The sequence below is a fragment of the Barbus barbus genome, assembly GCF_936440315.1.
Source record: "Barbus barbus genome assembly, chromosome: 40".
NCBI lineage: Eukaryota > Metazoa > Chordata > Actinopteri > Cypriniformes > Cyprinidae > Barbus > Barbus barbus.
Window position 1 is genome coordinate 542,827 of NC_136718.1, and position 17,419 is coordinate 560,245.

The following is a 17,419-nucleotide window of genomic DNA, read 5'->3' on the forward strand; positions in this document are numbered from 1 at the left end:
GGTGGGGGCGGGGCCACAAATCCCGCGGGAACGTGCGCGCGGATTATGAATATTTTTTTTTTTAAATTAAAATAAAATACAGGTTGCAGTCCTGAAACGGATCGCATCATTTGGATTTTAACTATGGCCTTAATGTGATTTTTACCAAAAAAAAAAAAAAAGTAGGAGAAGTAAAGGGACGGCGGGGTGTGACGTCACTGCGGACGGTAGCGGCGCGCGAGCGGGGATCGGGAGTTCAGTTTGAGAGCAGGTGTGTGTGTGTCAGGTAAACACTTTAATCATTTACCGGTTAACTGTCCGTTTGTGTCGTGCTCTGGAGACATAATTTCCCTCATGAATGCTCTTATGAATGAGTGGCGGGTCGTTAGGACCGGGGTGCGAGGCGGGAAACGCGGGAACAAGCCAGAGTTATTAGAAGTGTTTTAGCTAAAAATCTCTCTTTTCATTTGAAGAAAATGGGTTTATTGTGTTCTTAATTATTGATTGTTACTTCTGTAAAATATAGCCAATCAGGAAGAGAAAGTCTTAGTTTTGTTGTTGAATGTGTTGTGATTTTTGGAGAATGGATGGATGTTTTAGAGTGGTTCCGATAGTTTTACTGTAGTAATAATCACAGTATTTTAATTTTAGCTGATGTCATACGCTCAGAGGTGCAGAAAGTACTCAAAAACGTTACTCAAGTGAAAGTAAAGAATATATATATGAACGAATGCTACACCCAAAGCGCTTTAGAGAAACCACAGCACAACCGCCACATATACATATATATACATGACTTTTATTTATCAGATCGACACAAACTAAGATCTAAATCATCTCTCTTCTTATATTTGGATGTCCGAAAATGACGCTTCAGAAACTGCACCGAGTGAATATGACAGTAACTCATGTTAATAAACTTTGTGTTGTTTCTGAAGTGGTCCCAGCATTACAGACTAAAAACATTTACTTGTGTTCATCTGAAGAAAGAAAGTCATAAACATCAGGGACGACACGAGAATCTTCATTTTTGGGTGAACTATCACTTTTAATAAAAATGTGATGCAGAGGTTAGACACATATTCCAGACAGAATGTGTTGAATTAACGAGGAGAGTCACAGAATTAAAACAGACAACATTAACGTTTTGAAAGGCCACTTGTTTTGTGTTTCTACGTCAGTCTAAAAGGATAATTCATCTTTTAATTGTTTATTACACATCAAGCAAGCTTCTGTTTACCATATTTAATGTGCATAAGATAAAATAAAAATGTAATGTACCTTTTAAGTTGAAATAAAATTGTAAGGAGTGAAAAGTATTGTTTTTTCTTCAGAAATTTAATCAAGTAAAAGTATTAGTCAGTTTAAATTGTACTTGAATAAAGTAAAAATCCCCCAAAATAATACTTAAGTAATCAAGTAAAATGACTCAAGTATTTTACACCTCTGCATACGCTGATGTCTGTCTTATTACATCTACTTTACAGAGTTAGTTAACATGCAATCCACAGCTCCTTTTACTTTGCCGCTAATGCTACATATTTTGAGTTAAACAGGATAAGACACAAATGCAGAGAGATCTGTTTTTATAGCAGATTGGACTGAAGTGTGTTTTGAAATGTCTTCAGGATGAGCGCCGCAGATGTCTATGTGTCTGAGCCTGGGGGTCAAAGTTCAGAGCTCAGCCTGGTGGAGATGACCGAGGTAGAGTACTTACAGCACATTATTCAGAGCCACATTGATGCTCAGGTGACCGAGACGGACAGCTTTGAAGAAAGCTTGTATGAGGAGCCAGAGGGGACATCGGCGGGGTCCAGTGACACGGGGCCTGTGGACCTGCAGGACATTAAGATGCTGTTGCTGAGCGAGTCGAACACGACACCTGCCGGCGGCGCTGAGGTGCCCGGCTCCGTGCTGAGCAGAGTCCAGTGTGCCGTCGACGAGAGGCCCCTGGAGGAGAGACCCAGCCCAGCTGCTCGCGTCTGCCTGGAGAAGAGGTACACATGCCACCTGACTGACACATGTGTCTGGTGAAGTCTGAGGAAAATAATCCATTTAATTCATTTTGGAATAAGTCTGAAAGCGCTGTAAAACGTTCCGGATGCACTGTAACTGAACTTGATCAATCAAAATTAAGCAGTTAATAACCGCTTACCATTTAAAAAAATGGATTACCCGTATTGACCCGAATATTTGTTTTTTTTCTTGGAAATACATCTTAAAAGAACGCTGTCGTCTTATATTCAGGGTCAAGACTTTAAAATGTCAATAATACACCCACAACAATAGGTGGCGCCAAAAACACATAAAACGAGTGTGCCATGAAGTAATGTAATGTGTGTTGTAAACATCGCAAGTGAAAACAAAAGAAAAAAGAAAAGCTTACAGCGGCGTGAGTCGTGACTGTCATGTTAGCCTGATGGGACCAAACTTCCTCTGTAAGGGATTTTAAAACGTAAGACAGTACCCACATTTGAAGGCTACAATAAGATTTCACTTCTACTGTTAATAAAAGTTTGGAAGGCTACTATGAGATGGATAGCCTAAATGTTATATACACTTTTTGATATACCATTAAAATAACAGGTAGCCCATCTGAATTATATATGTATTATATTTAATGTGATTAAATATGATTATTGGTACATTTTACCAGTATTTACCATACTCTCAAAACAAAAATTAAAATAGGAAAAATATGCAATGTGAAAATAATTTAAGACAACATTTTTTTTTTTTTTTTTTTTTCAGTAAAACACCAGATTTGGTTTTCAAAAAGTCTTTTTCCAAAAGGTACATCTGGAAAAGGGGGGTCGTCTTATAATCGGGTTAATAAGGTATATGCTTACCAAATATTGTGAAAATCAGCCACAAGGTGGAACTATAATTAGCAACTTTACATGTTAGCTAATTGGTAGTGGCTAGAAAGGATACAGCTCTGAAATGAACAATGAAATAATTTTTTTTATTAGCATCTACACCTACCTACTCCAACCCTAAACCTACCCCTTACAATAATGACAAAATAGTCATTATTGTTATACAGTGTGACAAAAATGACGCTGTATTGATGTGCGTATGCCCAGTAGCGCCATACGGATCCCTTGTAGCCTTAACCCTAATAATTCAGCAACCGTATGTGAATTTTTCTGAATCCTTGCTTTAAGCCCAAACAAGAGTCATTTTTATGATTGACTATAAACTTTATCCTTAACCTGTTAAAAACCCCCTCTTTTTCTGAACTCTTCCTAGGCCATTTGTCAGATCTTCACCAAACTTTGCACATATCAGCTCTAGGGAAAAAGAAGGAAAGACTAAAGGTCTTAAGAGTCCGAAATGTTTGTATGTGTTTTTTCATATTCGTCATCCTTACCTATCAAAATGCTTATGAATGCGAAAATGCAGAAAATCGAACCTGATCCGAATTTTTTTATGACGAACGAAAGTTTCGGAGGCAGTGTGTAAACGTGATTAACACAACGTGAGGTCGTATTTATTTTTTAACGTGCAAAAAACTTGGACGAAAATTTCGGACTCGGTATGCAGTGACCTTTAGAACAATATATAACGTGCAATATAAAGGTTTTTCTACTAATAGCACAATAATCTGTTCATTGCCGTTCTTTAAATACATTATTGAAGTATCAACAAACTCCAGTTTCAGACGGTCAGATTCTGATTTTGGATGACAATTTGTATTATTTATACTGTGGCGGGAGGAGCAAACGACAGACACAGTGGGCGTGGCGTCAGGCCTCGGAGAGGTTTTTATTAAACAATAATCAACAAAAATAGTGTCCACGGGGAAAAGGTGTTCAAAATAAACAGGGGATCTGGCGTCCTCGTCGTGCTGCGGGGTACGTGAAGGAGGGCAGTGTTCGCAAAGGAAGGGTCCAGGGAAGGGCGGAGTCCGGTGGCCGCATGCGCTCCCCTCTCGGGTCCGGGAGCGAGTGGCGGCGGCTTCTTCCAGCGGCTTCATCCTACTCCTGGGCCCCCGGAGCTTCTGGGGGACTCGACGGCCCGGCATCGTGGCCCGTCAGCCGTAACGGGTGCGGCAGTCTTCCTACTCGACACTCCCTTCCTGGACCCACGAGGACACCAGCGTGCATGCACGGGGAAGAGACCGGTCTCCCGAGGAGAGGCGCGCTCGGCATTTAAACAGCGGCGGTGATGAGGCTCTAATGTTGCATGACATATTGTTTACAAGCTGTTTTATTGATGTCTTTTAATGGTTGGAACTAGGGATGCTCCGATCAGGATTTTTGCAGCCGATACAGAGTACCGATTTCTTGTCATGGTGATCGGCCGATACCGATGCCGATTCTGATGCTTCAAGCTTTATATAACATATGTAATAATGTTATATAAATAATCAAAAAAATTATTCCTTATACAGTGAATTTTAATATTCCTTTAAAATGGTGTTTATGCATAACGTGTATCAGGATACTCAATATAAGACAAAAATAAATGCAAACAAAATGTTTCTGATGCAACCCAAGGCAGAGATTGGCTAGGACTCCAGTCGCATGTTTATAGCCTTCAGACTTGACTTGACCTGAAATGACTCCAGACTTTACTCGACTCGAGGAAAAGGACTTGTGAATATTTAAAAGCAACTCGAGTCTTTTATCCATAAATAATTATATAACTGATTTCTTAAAAGGCGGACCTCATCCGCACCCTGCCATCCATCCGGACCGCGAGCCGTAACAGCAGCACCATTTTAAGTGAGCAGCATGTTAACAGCGGAGAGATTCACATAACAAGCGCTCAGGGTCGTTTATGGTAAATATCTTTCTGCGCTATATACTCTAGTATTTTTATCTAAAGCTAAACACTCTTTATTCGAGCCCTTTCAGCTCCGGGCGCTTTCTCTCTCTCTTCCGACGTGCGTCGGCATCAAGTTCAAGAGCTGCCGCAGTTATTTTAACAACGGCAGAAACATGGCGAGAGGCAAAATTATAGATTACTTTCACTAAAATACAGCAGCAAAAAAAAAACAATGCTGCAAATATAGTTATTTTTCTTTAAAATATAATCTTTAAAAAATCTATTTATCTATCATTTAGCATTATTAATCTATAAGTACATTTATATATATTTAAACACCAATATGGAGAAGTCTAATGTAACTTATAAGGTTAATACTGTTCAATATAAAACTGAAGAGGAAAAAAGAAATAGAAACATTAAAACTACTGAAAGAACAAAACGGAGTAGTTTCACAGTTATCCACGGGCGCAGCAGATAATAAGCGGGTCGGGTAATAAAAAATGCATTCTGATTATTTGCGGGTGGGTCGCGGGTGGATAAAATAAATCACAAATGATGCAATATTAACTACATTTTTAATGACACAGACACACAAAATGATTTCATTTGTGTGTGTGTGTGTGTGTTCGCCTGATCGGGAAGTTGCAGTGACAGAAACGGTGGCATTCCAGATAAAGTTTAAAAGGAGTAAAGCCTCTGTTAATGCTATTGAGTAGACTAATATGGCCAAAGAAGATATTATGTTTTATAAATAAATGTTCATAGAGCAGCCGCGATCAGCTCCGGTGCCCGTGCCATAAGGCCTGGGCTCTGCAGACACGTGCAGTGATGTGCAGATCAGCTCTAACGTCACTGAATCTGCTGTTAAAAATGAACCACCCATTCATCATATCATCATGCAAAACATACACGACATATAACAAATTTTTCATTGTTTCTCGAAACATCATAGCATTTCCACACTGGCGATGACTTGCAGCATATGTCCCCACGCATCATATATGTCGTCACGCGTTGACGTCATCAAATTACGATCGGTTCATGAGATCGGCCAAATGTATGAGTACCGATCGAGTCATAAAATGTGAATATCGGCCGATACCGATCTCCGGCCGATCGATCGGAGCATCCCTAGTTGGAACAGATTGTTTCAGTTCAAGGTTCAGTTCAGGTCTGTCACACCAGATTTGAGACACAATTTTGTAATAATGACACAATTTGAAAGCTGAGACTTTATTTCTAATCAAAAGTAACAAAGCACAAAGCCCACTGAAATGATTGAATTGGAGACATGCTACACATAATGTTTAGGAAGGTTTTAATTATCTATTACCTGAAAACAGCACAGACTGAAAGATTGTTCTTGGGATTTTAGAATCGATATTTGTTCATCAAATTGAAGATTGATTAAAAACAATGAATCCATTATGTCAACCCTAGCTAGAGTTTACTGCAAAACACTGAAAACACCGTAAGCGGGTCACGTGGAAATGAACAAAGTGATGCATTGCATCAGAATAAATTGCAGGCTTTTGCTGTTTGAAAATCACAAAGCTGTTATGACATAATTAATTATGCTTTGTTTCGGAAGCCCTGTTTTAGGTTTGGTTGACAAAAAAAATTGAAAATCCCTGCTTTTACTCATAGTTGTCTCAATTTTGACATGGTTTAATAATTTGTCTTCCAGATTTTTATCAGTGCTTTGTCATTCTACAAACACTTCAGGGATAGCCACACATGCACAAATAGAGAAATGGAGCAAACCAGACAAGATGGTGAAAATACAGGGCACGTATCCATACGAAGGACGTCTGTTCAAATCGGTGAGTGCTGATCTCATTCAGACGCATTTCAGTGTTTTTATCTGATTCTGAGTCCTGTGTGTTTTCGGCTGGTGATGAGAAATGTCTTTCTCTCATGGTAGGGTGGGCAGCAGTCTGAGCTGGTCATACCTACAGAGCTGACAGTGAGCTTCAGAGCAGATAAAGGCTCAGAGTCTGTGATGAGAGCTCCGCTGGTCATCTACACAGACACTGCTGACCAGCTAACCGCAGACACGCTGAAGAGTAAGATTCTCTAATATTGTTCACTTACACATAAACAATCAGCTTATTGAGTTATTATTCATTTTAAAATGAGCAAATGATACCTTTGTGTTGTTCCAAAGATATGTGAATATCCCTCATCAGTAGAACACAATACTTTTTTCCATTCATACCCCTTTTCCACCTAAGCAGTTCCAGGTGCTAGTTCAGAGCCAGTGCTATAGCCGGTTCTTAGTTAGTTCGACTGGCGAGCCCTTTAAGAACCGGTTGCTTTTCCACAAGCTAGAGAGCCAATACAGAGCCAGGTGTTACGTCACTGAATACGTTTCATGTTTCGGATCACTAGCGCGGCACAACAGGCGTCTGTACAAAGCATCAGCACCACGCAGATCGATCGATCGGCACACAACACACTAAAGCACCGCGAGAGCGATCCAAAAGCATAAAGAGCCGTCTGCTTTCCAGTCGCTCCCGCAGCACCCCGATATGCCTCGCACCGAACGGTCCGCGCAGCGCCGATCTATCCCGGACAAGCCTAAACAAACTATCAGCAATGGGGGACGTTGCGTTGCTATTGATGTTCATGGCTTTGCGAACCTACATCGGCATCCAAACACGGCGAATCAAACGTGTTAGCGTTTAGCTGCTATTTCAAATATGGCGGTCCAAGTTTCTGTTCGTCTTGTTGGTCACGGTAACCCCGCCCCCAGCCCCTGACGCAAGCGGTTTTTCCTTCTAGCCCAGCAATGTTGTGGTGCTACTTACGAACCGCTTTTCCTGGTTCGGAGCTGGTGCTTTGGGTGTCGAAAAACAAAGAACCGGTTTGAAACTAGGCTCTGGCTCCGAACCAGCACTGGAACTGCCTTGGTGGAAAAGGGGTATCAGTGATCAGGGGCTGCCAAGCTCCAATAATCAAAAAGAAACGGACAAACAAAACAGTACTTCATTTAACCAATGCATTAAATAACGTTCCTTTCTGCTTTAGCTCACAAATCTTTTCCATATTGGCACACATTCAAACCCTTTGCACTAGGCTTGCTGCGATAGACGGTGTTGGCGGTGATACCGGTGTTAAGCCGGTTATCACTTGCCCACCGCAACACCGTCCCTCACCGTCATTTTTTTAATAGTAATAAAAATCATGTAGTTCAGTTAGAGAACAGACACTACAATTAAAACTGAACGCGGCGCGGCGCTCAATGCAGCACACCGAACGAAGGACAGTCGGGTATCACAGATTTGATTATCAGGTGAGGAGAGTGAGTCCAGCTGACTGACAAGAAGAGTGAGGGGAGACCGACAAGAGTCAAGACCATGGCAGAAGAGTTTCAAAACCAAATGTAAAAGCACCTGTTTTAAAAATATTTTGGATTTTGAAAAGCCTGTTGACCTGCCATTTAAGGTGATATTGGAAGGTTTTTTTAACATTTGTTTCTCATTTATTTGGTTCCACAGTATTTGCTGATTTTTATTTTATTTAAAATTTTTTCCTATTATTTTACATCAACGTGTATGCAGTCCGTGCCTCCAAACTTTCTTAATCGTTTTGCTAATAAACATTCTGCGTTTTATAATTATTTGTTCCTCAGTCTTTACTGATTTTCAGTTTTGTATAGGCCTACCTATTTAAAATTTGTAAGTTATTTGTTATTTTATATTAGGCATATAGCATTGTGTATTTTTATTTGTTTTGTTAATAAAAGTTACATGTTCTACGTTGTATTTTGTAGTTTATTTTTTATGCCGAATTGCTGCAAATTTGAAAGTGAAAGTAAAATGTGCACAGTGCTTTTACAAGCCATTTAAAACCGAAGGAAGGCGAGGAAAAGAGGGAAAACTCACTGTCACAACCCTATTTTACACCAAGAGCCAGATTCATTAACAATTATTAAGAAGGAAAATCTTCTTAAACTCTGCTCTTTTACATCTTACATTTTTTTTCTCTATTGAATTTAAATTCCTGAAAAGAATGCTGAATTCCATAAAAATCATCGTAAATAACCTCCTAAAGTTAGGATAACCTAAGACATCTTATGAATTTGAGGTGGTTTCCAATATCAAACAATAAAACATATCGCTATAACTAGGGATATGCGTGAATATTTTGCATTGATCAATAATGTAAACAATGATTGGTTATGATGCGTAACCTGTACCCAAATAGGACCTGGTTTTTAATTGTGTAATTGCGACATTCACAGTATTCTGCACCAATGAGAGCGTCCATACACAGGACATAACCAGCAGCACACACACAGATACAGAACGCATTCACTCGTTCATAATGAGCAGGTGTAGCCAGCCATCCTGCAGGGTTCAGCTTCAGCCTTACTCACCCAAACCCGTAAGACTGTGTTACACTTTCACTGTCCTTATCTGGTGAATATGCTTTCCATTGGGCTGAATAAAGCCTGCTTGTTGCATACTGTTTTAAGGCATGAAAAGCAGAGATGTTTGCTTTGTTTCTCTTGTCGCTGCAGATGAGGCGGCGGATAACGCTGCGCACCCCATCAAACCCGTCCGCACAAGGCCTCTCAGGTCATCTAATATCATGCAGGACTCGGAGAACTGGAAGCCGTACGCCAGTATGTCTGGGACTAAACGATGCAGGACAAGACCTCTCATGGACCAAACTCAGCGCAAAGAAGTACACAACAGAAAGGAGCGCGACCGCAGGTGGGCTCTGCAGACGTATTGTTTAACCTGTACCTCTCACTGAGCAGAGATTACGTGAAGCATGTTTACGGTTTGCTCACTCTGTGACTCAGGAGGAGGATCCGTCTGTGCTGTGACGAGTTAAACCTGCTGGTGCCGTTCTGTTACGCTGACACCGATAAAGCCACCACACTGCAGTGGACCACAGCCTTCCTCAAATACATTCAGGAGATACACGGAGACCGACTCAAGCAGGTTCTCTCGATCACAGCATCATTTTCTTTCTTTCTTAATAAGTGTGGGTCATGTGACATGCATGTGTGATGCATCGATTCTAAAGGAAAATCAGATATCTTCAGCTTACTTTTTTAAACAGAAGGCTGCAAAAATTCTTCCATTTTCTTAAATAGTGTAGAAAAGTCTTATTTGATCCTAGAATGTGCTAACACTTAAATCCAAACCAGTGCTCATATTTGTAAAAACTGTCTTAGTGGAAAAGTGCTTAGGGTCACGTCAGGATCTGAGCAGATGTTCACACGAGTACTGCTGGGGCCTCATTTATAAAATGTTGTGCAGAAACCATCCTAAGTTTGATCTTACGAGAAATGGTCGTAAGATAAATTTTAGGATGCGCAACACTTTAAAAATGAGGCCCCTGAAGTATTATGGCAGTTACTTAATCAATACAAATCCTGAAACCGTGTAAGAGTGATCGATGCACACCTGACATCAGAGAGATGCATGGCGCTGAGTGTCTGGAGTACGATCAACACGCTACAGAAGCTCTTCCTGAAGTACTCTGACCATCATTACTCAAATCCACTCTCTGTTTCAGGATTTCCAGAGCACATTCTGTGGCAAGACTGGACTGCGGCTGAAGCCTAGTTGTGTTTCAGTGGCACATCTCCTGGAACCCTATAAAAACATGACAGAAGCTGCGGACTCATCCTCGCACAGCTGACTCCCTGTTCTCTGCTGCAGTGTTGGGAATGTGCACCTGTAGTTTGTCATTAATGTTTTTCATGTGGGTTATTGCATGAAACTAGTTCCTCTCTTCCACTAGCCCATGTCCAGAAGACCCTGAGCGTTTGTTGTCTTAGACCAGCTCGAGTGTAGAACGAGGCTCAACCCACTGTTCATTTTATTTCAAGACCGGAGAGCAAACCCTACTGTAATATAGTTCACACATTTAGAGAAGTTGTGCTGTGTATTTTTGTTTGTATTTTTATGCCTTGTTTGTTTGAAAGGCACGACCATCTGTTGTCTTATATGTTATTTTATATTTAATGTATTTATTATTAGTGTACTAACGAACGTTCAGAGAAATACTTTACTGAAAAGTGGCTTTATTCAGTTTTTCTTACAATACCATGCTGTAGAAACTCACTGTACACATAACAGTAACTCAGAAATAATAAATAGTATTTAAAATCATATTTAATAGTTTTACAGCACCGTTATCTAGTGGATAAGGTTGATGAAGCCCACAGATGGCCAATGACATATTTTACAAAGTAAGTGTGTCTGAAGCATCTCCATCGATGCTTGAAGTTTGTTCCTTAAACAGTGACTTTGAATGTTAAACTTTTAAGAACTAAATGTAAACGTAAGAATAAAATGGCAAAGAAAATCAATGTGCAGTAATGCGTCCAATATTTGGTTTCATTTCTTGCTGTTGTGGAGGTCAGATTTTGAGGCACTGTAAAACCCCTCATGAGGCTCAAAGTTGTACTCCATTACACTTTTAAAGGGTGCTGTACAAGAAGACTTCTAAAACAAGGACCGAATGATTATTTTCACAGAGTGATTCATTTTGTTATATCTACATGTGTTGGAGTTGACAGATGCTCCGCTCTGATGCTCAGTGTTCGTTCGGCTCTGACATCCTCTGACACTTCAGTTGTGTTTCTCCTCCAGAAGCTTTCCTGATGGTTCTGTTAATGGTTCTTGGGGTTGGAGGACTTCCCATGAACCACGGCTCCTTGGCACGCTGATGTGTCACAGATTCCGGGTGACCCCTGGTGCCCCGCTCTGCCGGCTCTTCCTGCTTCTCCCGGCTCTCCTGGATCTCCAGGCGCTCCGTCGCGGCCGTCTTTGACGATGCCATGCACGCCGGGCAGACCTGATGGCCACAGAGACACAGAGTGATGAGATGAGGTACGACAGACAATCACAGGTGTTTGAAAAAGAACTACATAAATGACACATCTATTCAATTATGCTCTGATATCGCCCCGTTCAGCTAAAGCGGATTTCTTTCGGGGTAGACTGACAGATCCAGTGCGCTTGCATACCATCAGAGCTGGGTAGATTACTTACAAATTGTAATCTGTTACTGATTCCAAATGATACAAATTAAATTGTATTTAGTAACGTAATCCATTACAGTACACATTTTTGGTAATAAAACGAGTTATGTCAAAAGTAGTCTATCACATTGATTTAATTAGGACCATGTTGATATAAAAATACAAAGAGTAAGAAAATATATTCCATTTGTTGTAATAAACAACATGAAGTGCATTAAACATTACTTCAAGGTTTCCCAAAATGGGGTTCATGAATAAAATGCAGGGGGTTTGTGAGTTTAACGAAAAGCTACTAATTAAATCATAATGTAAAATTAAAATAACATCACAATAAAACCCTAAAACACTGAAATATTTCATTTGTTTGCATGCAAGTATCGCTTTTTATTTCTCCTCTTTCCTACTTTTCACTTCTGTTTCAGTTTTTATAACCATTTCTTACTGTGTAAGTCGTTTTAAAACGTGTGCTTGGCTCAGTGTTGATGTCTGTATAGGTTGTTTATTCAGTTTATTTAATTTGTTATTTTAGTACTTCATACTATATGGAAATGAAATAATATATAGAATTTATTTTTATATGCATGTATATGTGTGTGGCTGTACATACATGTAGTTGTTTTTTGGTGTTTGGCTTAGTCTTATGTTAGAAGCATTATTATACTCGTACCTTTTGTTGTTTTAATATTTTGTATTGTTTTTAGCTTATTTTTTTTATTTAAATGTTCAATATTGAAATGTTGTTGTATGCATTTGTCAATTTGATTTAATTTCTTTATTTTCTTAAATGTGTGTATATAGTATTTACAGAGTTTTGACTTTTCGTTTTAGTTACTTTTTCTTATTTGTAAGTCGCTTTGGATAAAAGCGTCTGCTAAATGAATAAAAGTAAAGTAAAAGCATGTCATGTGACCATTAACCAATGTCAGAGAACCGTGAACATGCAAATGTGATAATTAAAATATTTATTATAAAATCTCAGGGGTACTTCAAGTACAAAAAACGTTTGGTAATCCCTGCATTACATGTAAATAAGAAATAACCTGAATTAGTGCATTTTAATAAAAAAAAAAGGTAACTGTAGTGTTGATTCCGAGTATTTTGAAATGTAATTTAATCAATTTACAAGTATTTAATGTTTGGAATCTGATTACGTAATCCAGATTACATGTAATGAGTTCTGCATATAATCATTTTATGCTCATCTTTGGTTTAGTTTGAGCAGTACAGTACAGTTAATGGAGTCACAAACGTCACTGGTGTGTTCTGGGGAATCGAGCCCAGGTTGATCTTAGTTGGGCCAGATGTGGCAGAACTCTTCTTTTTTCACACAGCAGGGCTATGTGTTAAACGAGTTTTCATTTTTATTAATAAGCTACTTTACATTGACAAGCTGCATTGATAATGTGGGGTGCACTTATACTGTACATACCTGAGTCACCCTGGTCTCCAGCGGGCCCTTCGATGGCTTTACCTACAGGCCCCTTGTCACCTGGCTCACCAACATCCCCTGCAGAATTAAGAGACATCCAAATTCATTCTGGAATGTGCTTTATGAATTCATATTAGGATAAAACACTCTTCCTGGATTCATACACATAACAGCAAATATTCTACACAGCTGTCAGAGAGTTTTTACAGTCTAGAGGAACCATTTCTCAATATTCTGGTCACCTTCAAAACTCTTCACACAGAGCACAGCAGCGGTCTGTGTGGGTCATTTATCACAAAACACACTCAATGAATAAATCTTTCAAACATCAACAAAACTACATGCACCTTATACAAATGAGGAAACTTAGAAATCATGTAGACCAGATCATTTATTCATAAATACTGCAGTGAATTCTCAACCATGGCCAGGTTTCTTCTTACTTAGTGAAGAACTTTGACAGAAGAAAACATTGTGTAATGTGATGTTGGTGGTTGTTTTGCATTCTGGATGAGAAATGTACAGCTGTGCCAAGCTAAAGGTTGGTAGGGAGAGCTGTGTGAAGAGTTTTGAAAGAGTTACCCAAGTATTGAAAGATGTGTCTTAGCAATTGTAAAAAAAACAAACTGTAATACTCTGCTTGAAAGCACACTCATGCTATATTCTATCCACCTTATTTTTCCCGTTAGAGCAGGCGTGGCCATTTGTAAATGGAATTTATGTGGCTTCCGGTGTCACCCGCTTCCAGCTATTTTGAGCTGTACTAAACACCTCGTTTTGCGGCTTGGTATTTCAAACTGGTGACTTATCACATTATTTTAATGTATTAAATATCTTAATTATGAACACACTGGTTTGTAGTGCAAACCATTTTACCCTTTACTGCACTTTGTTATTCTCGTTATTTCCCTTCAGCAGTTAATGAACCGGAAGTCTTGCGCATTTACAGAAAACAGATTACTTTGGCGTTGAACAATAAGGTGAACAGGTGTAGATAAAGCCTGTCCTGAGGAAATATGGGTAGCACTTTAAGAGCTACATTAGTTAACATGAACTAACAATAAAAAGTCATTCTAAAGCATTTTACATCTACAATAGTCATTTTAACATGAACCAAAATCAAAAGTTGTCTTGATGTTATTTAATCCCATATGGCAAAGAAATATATTTTTTGTGGCCAAAATATATTTGAAATATATGCTAATATGTTGCAAACAGTGAAGCTCAATTAAATATATTTTTGAAATAGTAAATATATTTAGTTTCAACCATCATATACCAAAATATATTTCTAAATGTATTTTACTGTGGCAAGAAAATTAATTTTTTTGGACTGAAATATACAGAGGTCAAAATATATTTTTTAAATGCTTTTTGGCCAAAAATATATTTGCATAAAAATATATTTAAGCAAATATATTTCTTGGCCAATTTTTGTATATTTTTTAAAATATATTTTAAATGTAGAAATATATTTTCAAAAACACATCAATAGAAAATATATTTATGTAAATATATTTTGAAACATATTTTAGCAAATGTATTTCTTTGCAAATTTTTGGTATATATGTTATTTTTACAATATATTCTGAAAATATAAATATAGTTTTAAAAATATATTTTAAATATATTAATATATTTTCAAAATAAACCGTCATTTCCACAGTCATTTTAAATGTTATGCAAATCACTGTAAAATTACTAATATCTGTAAAATTAAAAATTTTGCTGTTATTTTTAGTATTATATCATTATAATTCTCATTTTTATACAGATAAATACTATTATTCATAGAGTATTTCTATTTTTGTTCTAAAAATTTAATAGAAATGTATGTAAAATTACAAAACTAATGGTAAATATACTGCAAGCAACAATTGCGGGGCCAAGCACATCAGCGGCAAAACGAGGAGCTAAGCATAGCATGGAGCATCAGACCAACTGCAGAAATTAGTAATTGAAGCCATTTTAAGATTATTGTAGTCCAAATGGCTGAAAAATCATTTAAAACTACTAGTAATACGATTGAATGACTTTTCACTTTTGACCTTTTGATGTGTAAATATGCCAAAGCATTGCAGAGATACGGCCTCAAGTGTCACTTTGGCATCATGTTTCAAATTCGTTGTTGTGGTATGTAAAAACACAAAATCCATAACTTTTTGTCAGCATGGTCTGAAGATGATATGATTCGATTTTGGTGAAAATTGGACCAACGGTCTAGGAGGAGTTTGAAAAAGTAGATTTTCAACAGAAATCAAAATGGCGGACAAGAAGTTCGACTTACAATGACATGATTGGTATGTGTGTTGTCAGCATGACCCAAGGAATAATTAGAGACCAGTGTAATTACAATAGGTTAATGCAATCAAAAGGTAATAACATTTTTGTAAATTTCATTATTGATAATTAATGAATGGTTTATTACTCTTGACCAATAGGTGGCGCTGATACCAAACTGACGTGGCGTGGTCAGTGTGAGGTCACAATGTCACATACAAATTTTGGTGTGAATATGTCAAAGTTTCGCTGAGATACAGCCTTAGATGCAGTTTGGCATCTTTCCAGCAAATTCGTTGACGCTCTAAACGAAAACCGTTTCGTATATCGACACAAAATCCATAATTTTTTGTCAGCATGGTCTGAAGATGATCCGAGTCAAATTTGGTGAAAATCGGACTAACGTTTTTTCAACATGAATCAAAATGGCGGACAGGAAGTTCATCCAATTATGGCAAAAATGGTATCGATGTTCTCAGCATGAACCAAGGAATCTATCAATATGAGTTTTATTACAATAGGCTAATATAAGCAAAAGTTATTAGCATTTTTAGAAATTTCATTACAACTTTTGACCACAAGGTATATTTTTGAATACCATCAGGGCATGGTGCCAAAGAAGCATATCGAGTTCCGTAACGATATGTCAATGCGTTCGTAAAATAGAGCATTTTACAACAAAATTCAACATGGCTGACATGGGAAAATTGGATATGGTTGGACTCGACATGATGCTCCAAATCCAATGAGACCAGTTTTGTGATTTTTGGCCAAATCATTCACAAGTTATAAGCAAAAATATGCATTTTTCATATCTCCTGACCACTAGGTGGCACAGCGCCGAAACACTGCAGGTCGCCTCAGGTCATGGTTGTTATAACACACAACAAGTTTCGTGTCAATACGCCAAACCCTTGCGGAGATATAGCCTCAGATCAATTTTTGCATGCTTTTCGGCGAATTCGTTAGTGTGGTATTCGAGAACGCTTGGACGAATTGACTTGAATTCCTTAACTTTTTGGTTCCATGGTCTGTAGATGATCTGAGCCAATTTTGGTGAGAATCGGACGAATCGTCTAGGACGAGTTCGACAAAGTAGGTTTTACGAACAATTGAAGATAGCGAAAAAACTAAACCTTACGACTTAATTCGACTCGGCTTGAGTTAAGGATTCAGAGGGAAAAATAATTTTCATTTTGTGGCTTACGGTTGAAAAGTTATTATAAAATTAGAATTTTTGGACAAGTGGTGGCGCTAGAGAGTTTGAGTTAGAGACTCCAAATTTGGTGTGGTTACTATTTACAGTATCATCTATCAGTGTGCCAAATTTGACAACTTTCCCGCAAACACTTATATGGGCTGCCATTCATTTGCGGCGGAAGAAGAAGAATAATAAGAACGCTAACGGATATAATAGGTGCCTACTCACCTTCGGTGCTTGGCCCCTAATTATAATTCATGAAATCACCAGATGGTGCAAATGGCAGCATTTCTCACAGTTTTAAAAAACAAACAAACAAAAAAAACCCGTAAAATTTAAGTAAAATATCCTAACTTAAAGTGCAAAAACTGTATTTAAACTTTAACAATAAATAAATAAAGTCAGACTGGTTTGTAATAAATGAAGATGATTGCTGCTGCAAGTAATTTGAGTTTATTTCATACAAAAGTTCATTTTAAGAATTAACAGAGTTTCAAATGTTGATGTTTTATTGAAAATAGTAATGATAGAGATCAATGTTTGCTTTAGTTGAGCTCTTGACCCTTGATTAAAGTGTTAGATTTTCTTTAGTTGCTTTAACTCTATTTCTCAAGCACATTTGTTAAAGTGACAAATGCAAAGGAAAACAGGTTATAGGTGATGTAGGCTGTTCATTTCTGGTAGTGTCGTCTGCAAAAAGCCATTAAGAACAGCTCATTAAAAGGCTAGTTTTGTTAATTTCTTT

General features: G+C 38.1%; 2 protein-coding genes across 3 annotated transcripts in view; one reads left to right on the forward strand and one right to left on the reverse strand.

Annotated features, from left to right (window-relative positions):
• On the forward strand, positions 1–11,106 carry LOC306859628 (uncharacterized protein). Of its 2 annotated transcripts, none has more exons than XM_079400745.1 (7): positions 1–265; positions 1,608–1,976; positions 6,443–6,578; positions 6,680–6,821; positions 9,281–9,476; positions 9,569–9,710; positions 10,291–11,094. In XM_079400745.1, the coding sequence occupies exons 2-7, from the start codon at positions 1,609–1,611 to the stop codon at positions 10,414–10,416; spliced, it is 1,110 nt and encodes a 369-aa protein (XP_079256871.1). In that variant the 5' UTR covers positions 1–265; position 1,608; the 3' UTR covers positions 10,417–11,094. The 2 variants fall into 2 exon arrangements, with proteins under 2 accessions (XP_079256871.1, XP_079256872.1); XM_079400746.1 differs by having other exon boundaries at positions 46–250; positions 10,291–11,106.
• Positions 10,788–17,419, reverse strand: part of col9a3 (collagen, type IX, alpha 3) — a 26,035-nt gene continuing 19,403 nt past the window's right edge. Inside the window, exons 31-32 of the mRNA XM_079400744.1 lie at positions 13,194–13,271; positions 10,788–11,577 (exon numbers count right to left, since the gene is read on the reverse strand). Of these exons, the coding sequence (XP_079256870.1) occupies positions 11,393–11,577; positions 13,194–13,271 (263 nt within the window). The 3' untranslated portion in view covers positions 10,788–11,392. The remainder of the gene's footprint in view (positions 11,578–13,193; positions 13,272–17,419) is intronic.

Excerpts from the sequence above, each read along its gene's own strand:
- LOC306859628 (XM_079400745.1), top strand. The coding sequence starts at position 1,609 with ATGAGCGCCGCAGATGTCTATGTGTCTGAGCCTGGGGGTCAAAGTTCA. Across the intron at positions 1,977-6,442 it reads CGCGTCTGCCTGGAGAAGAG|ATTTTTATCAGTGCTTTGTC; the intron begins GTACACATGCCA and ends TTTGTCTTCCAG. Across the intron at positions 9,477-9,568 it reads AGAAAGGAGCGCGACCGCAG|GAGGAGGATCCGTCTGTGCT; the intron begins GTGGGCTCTGCA and ends TCTGTGACTCAG.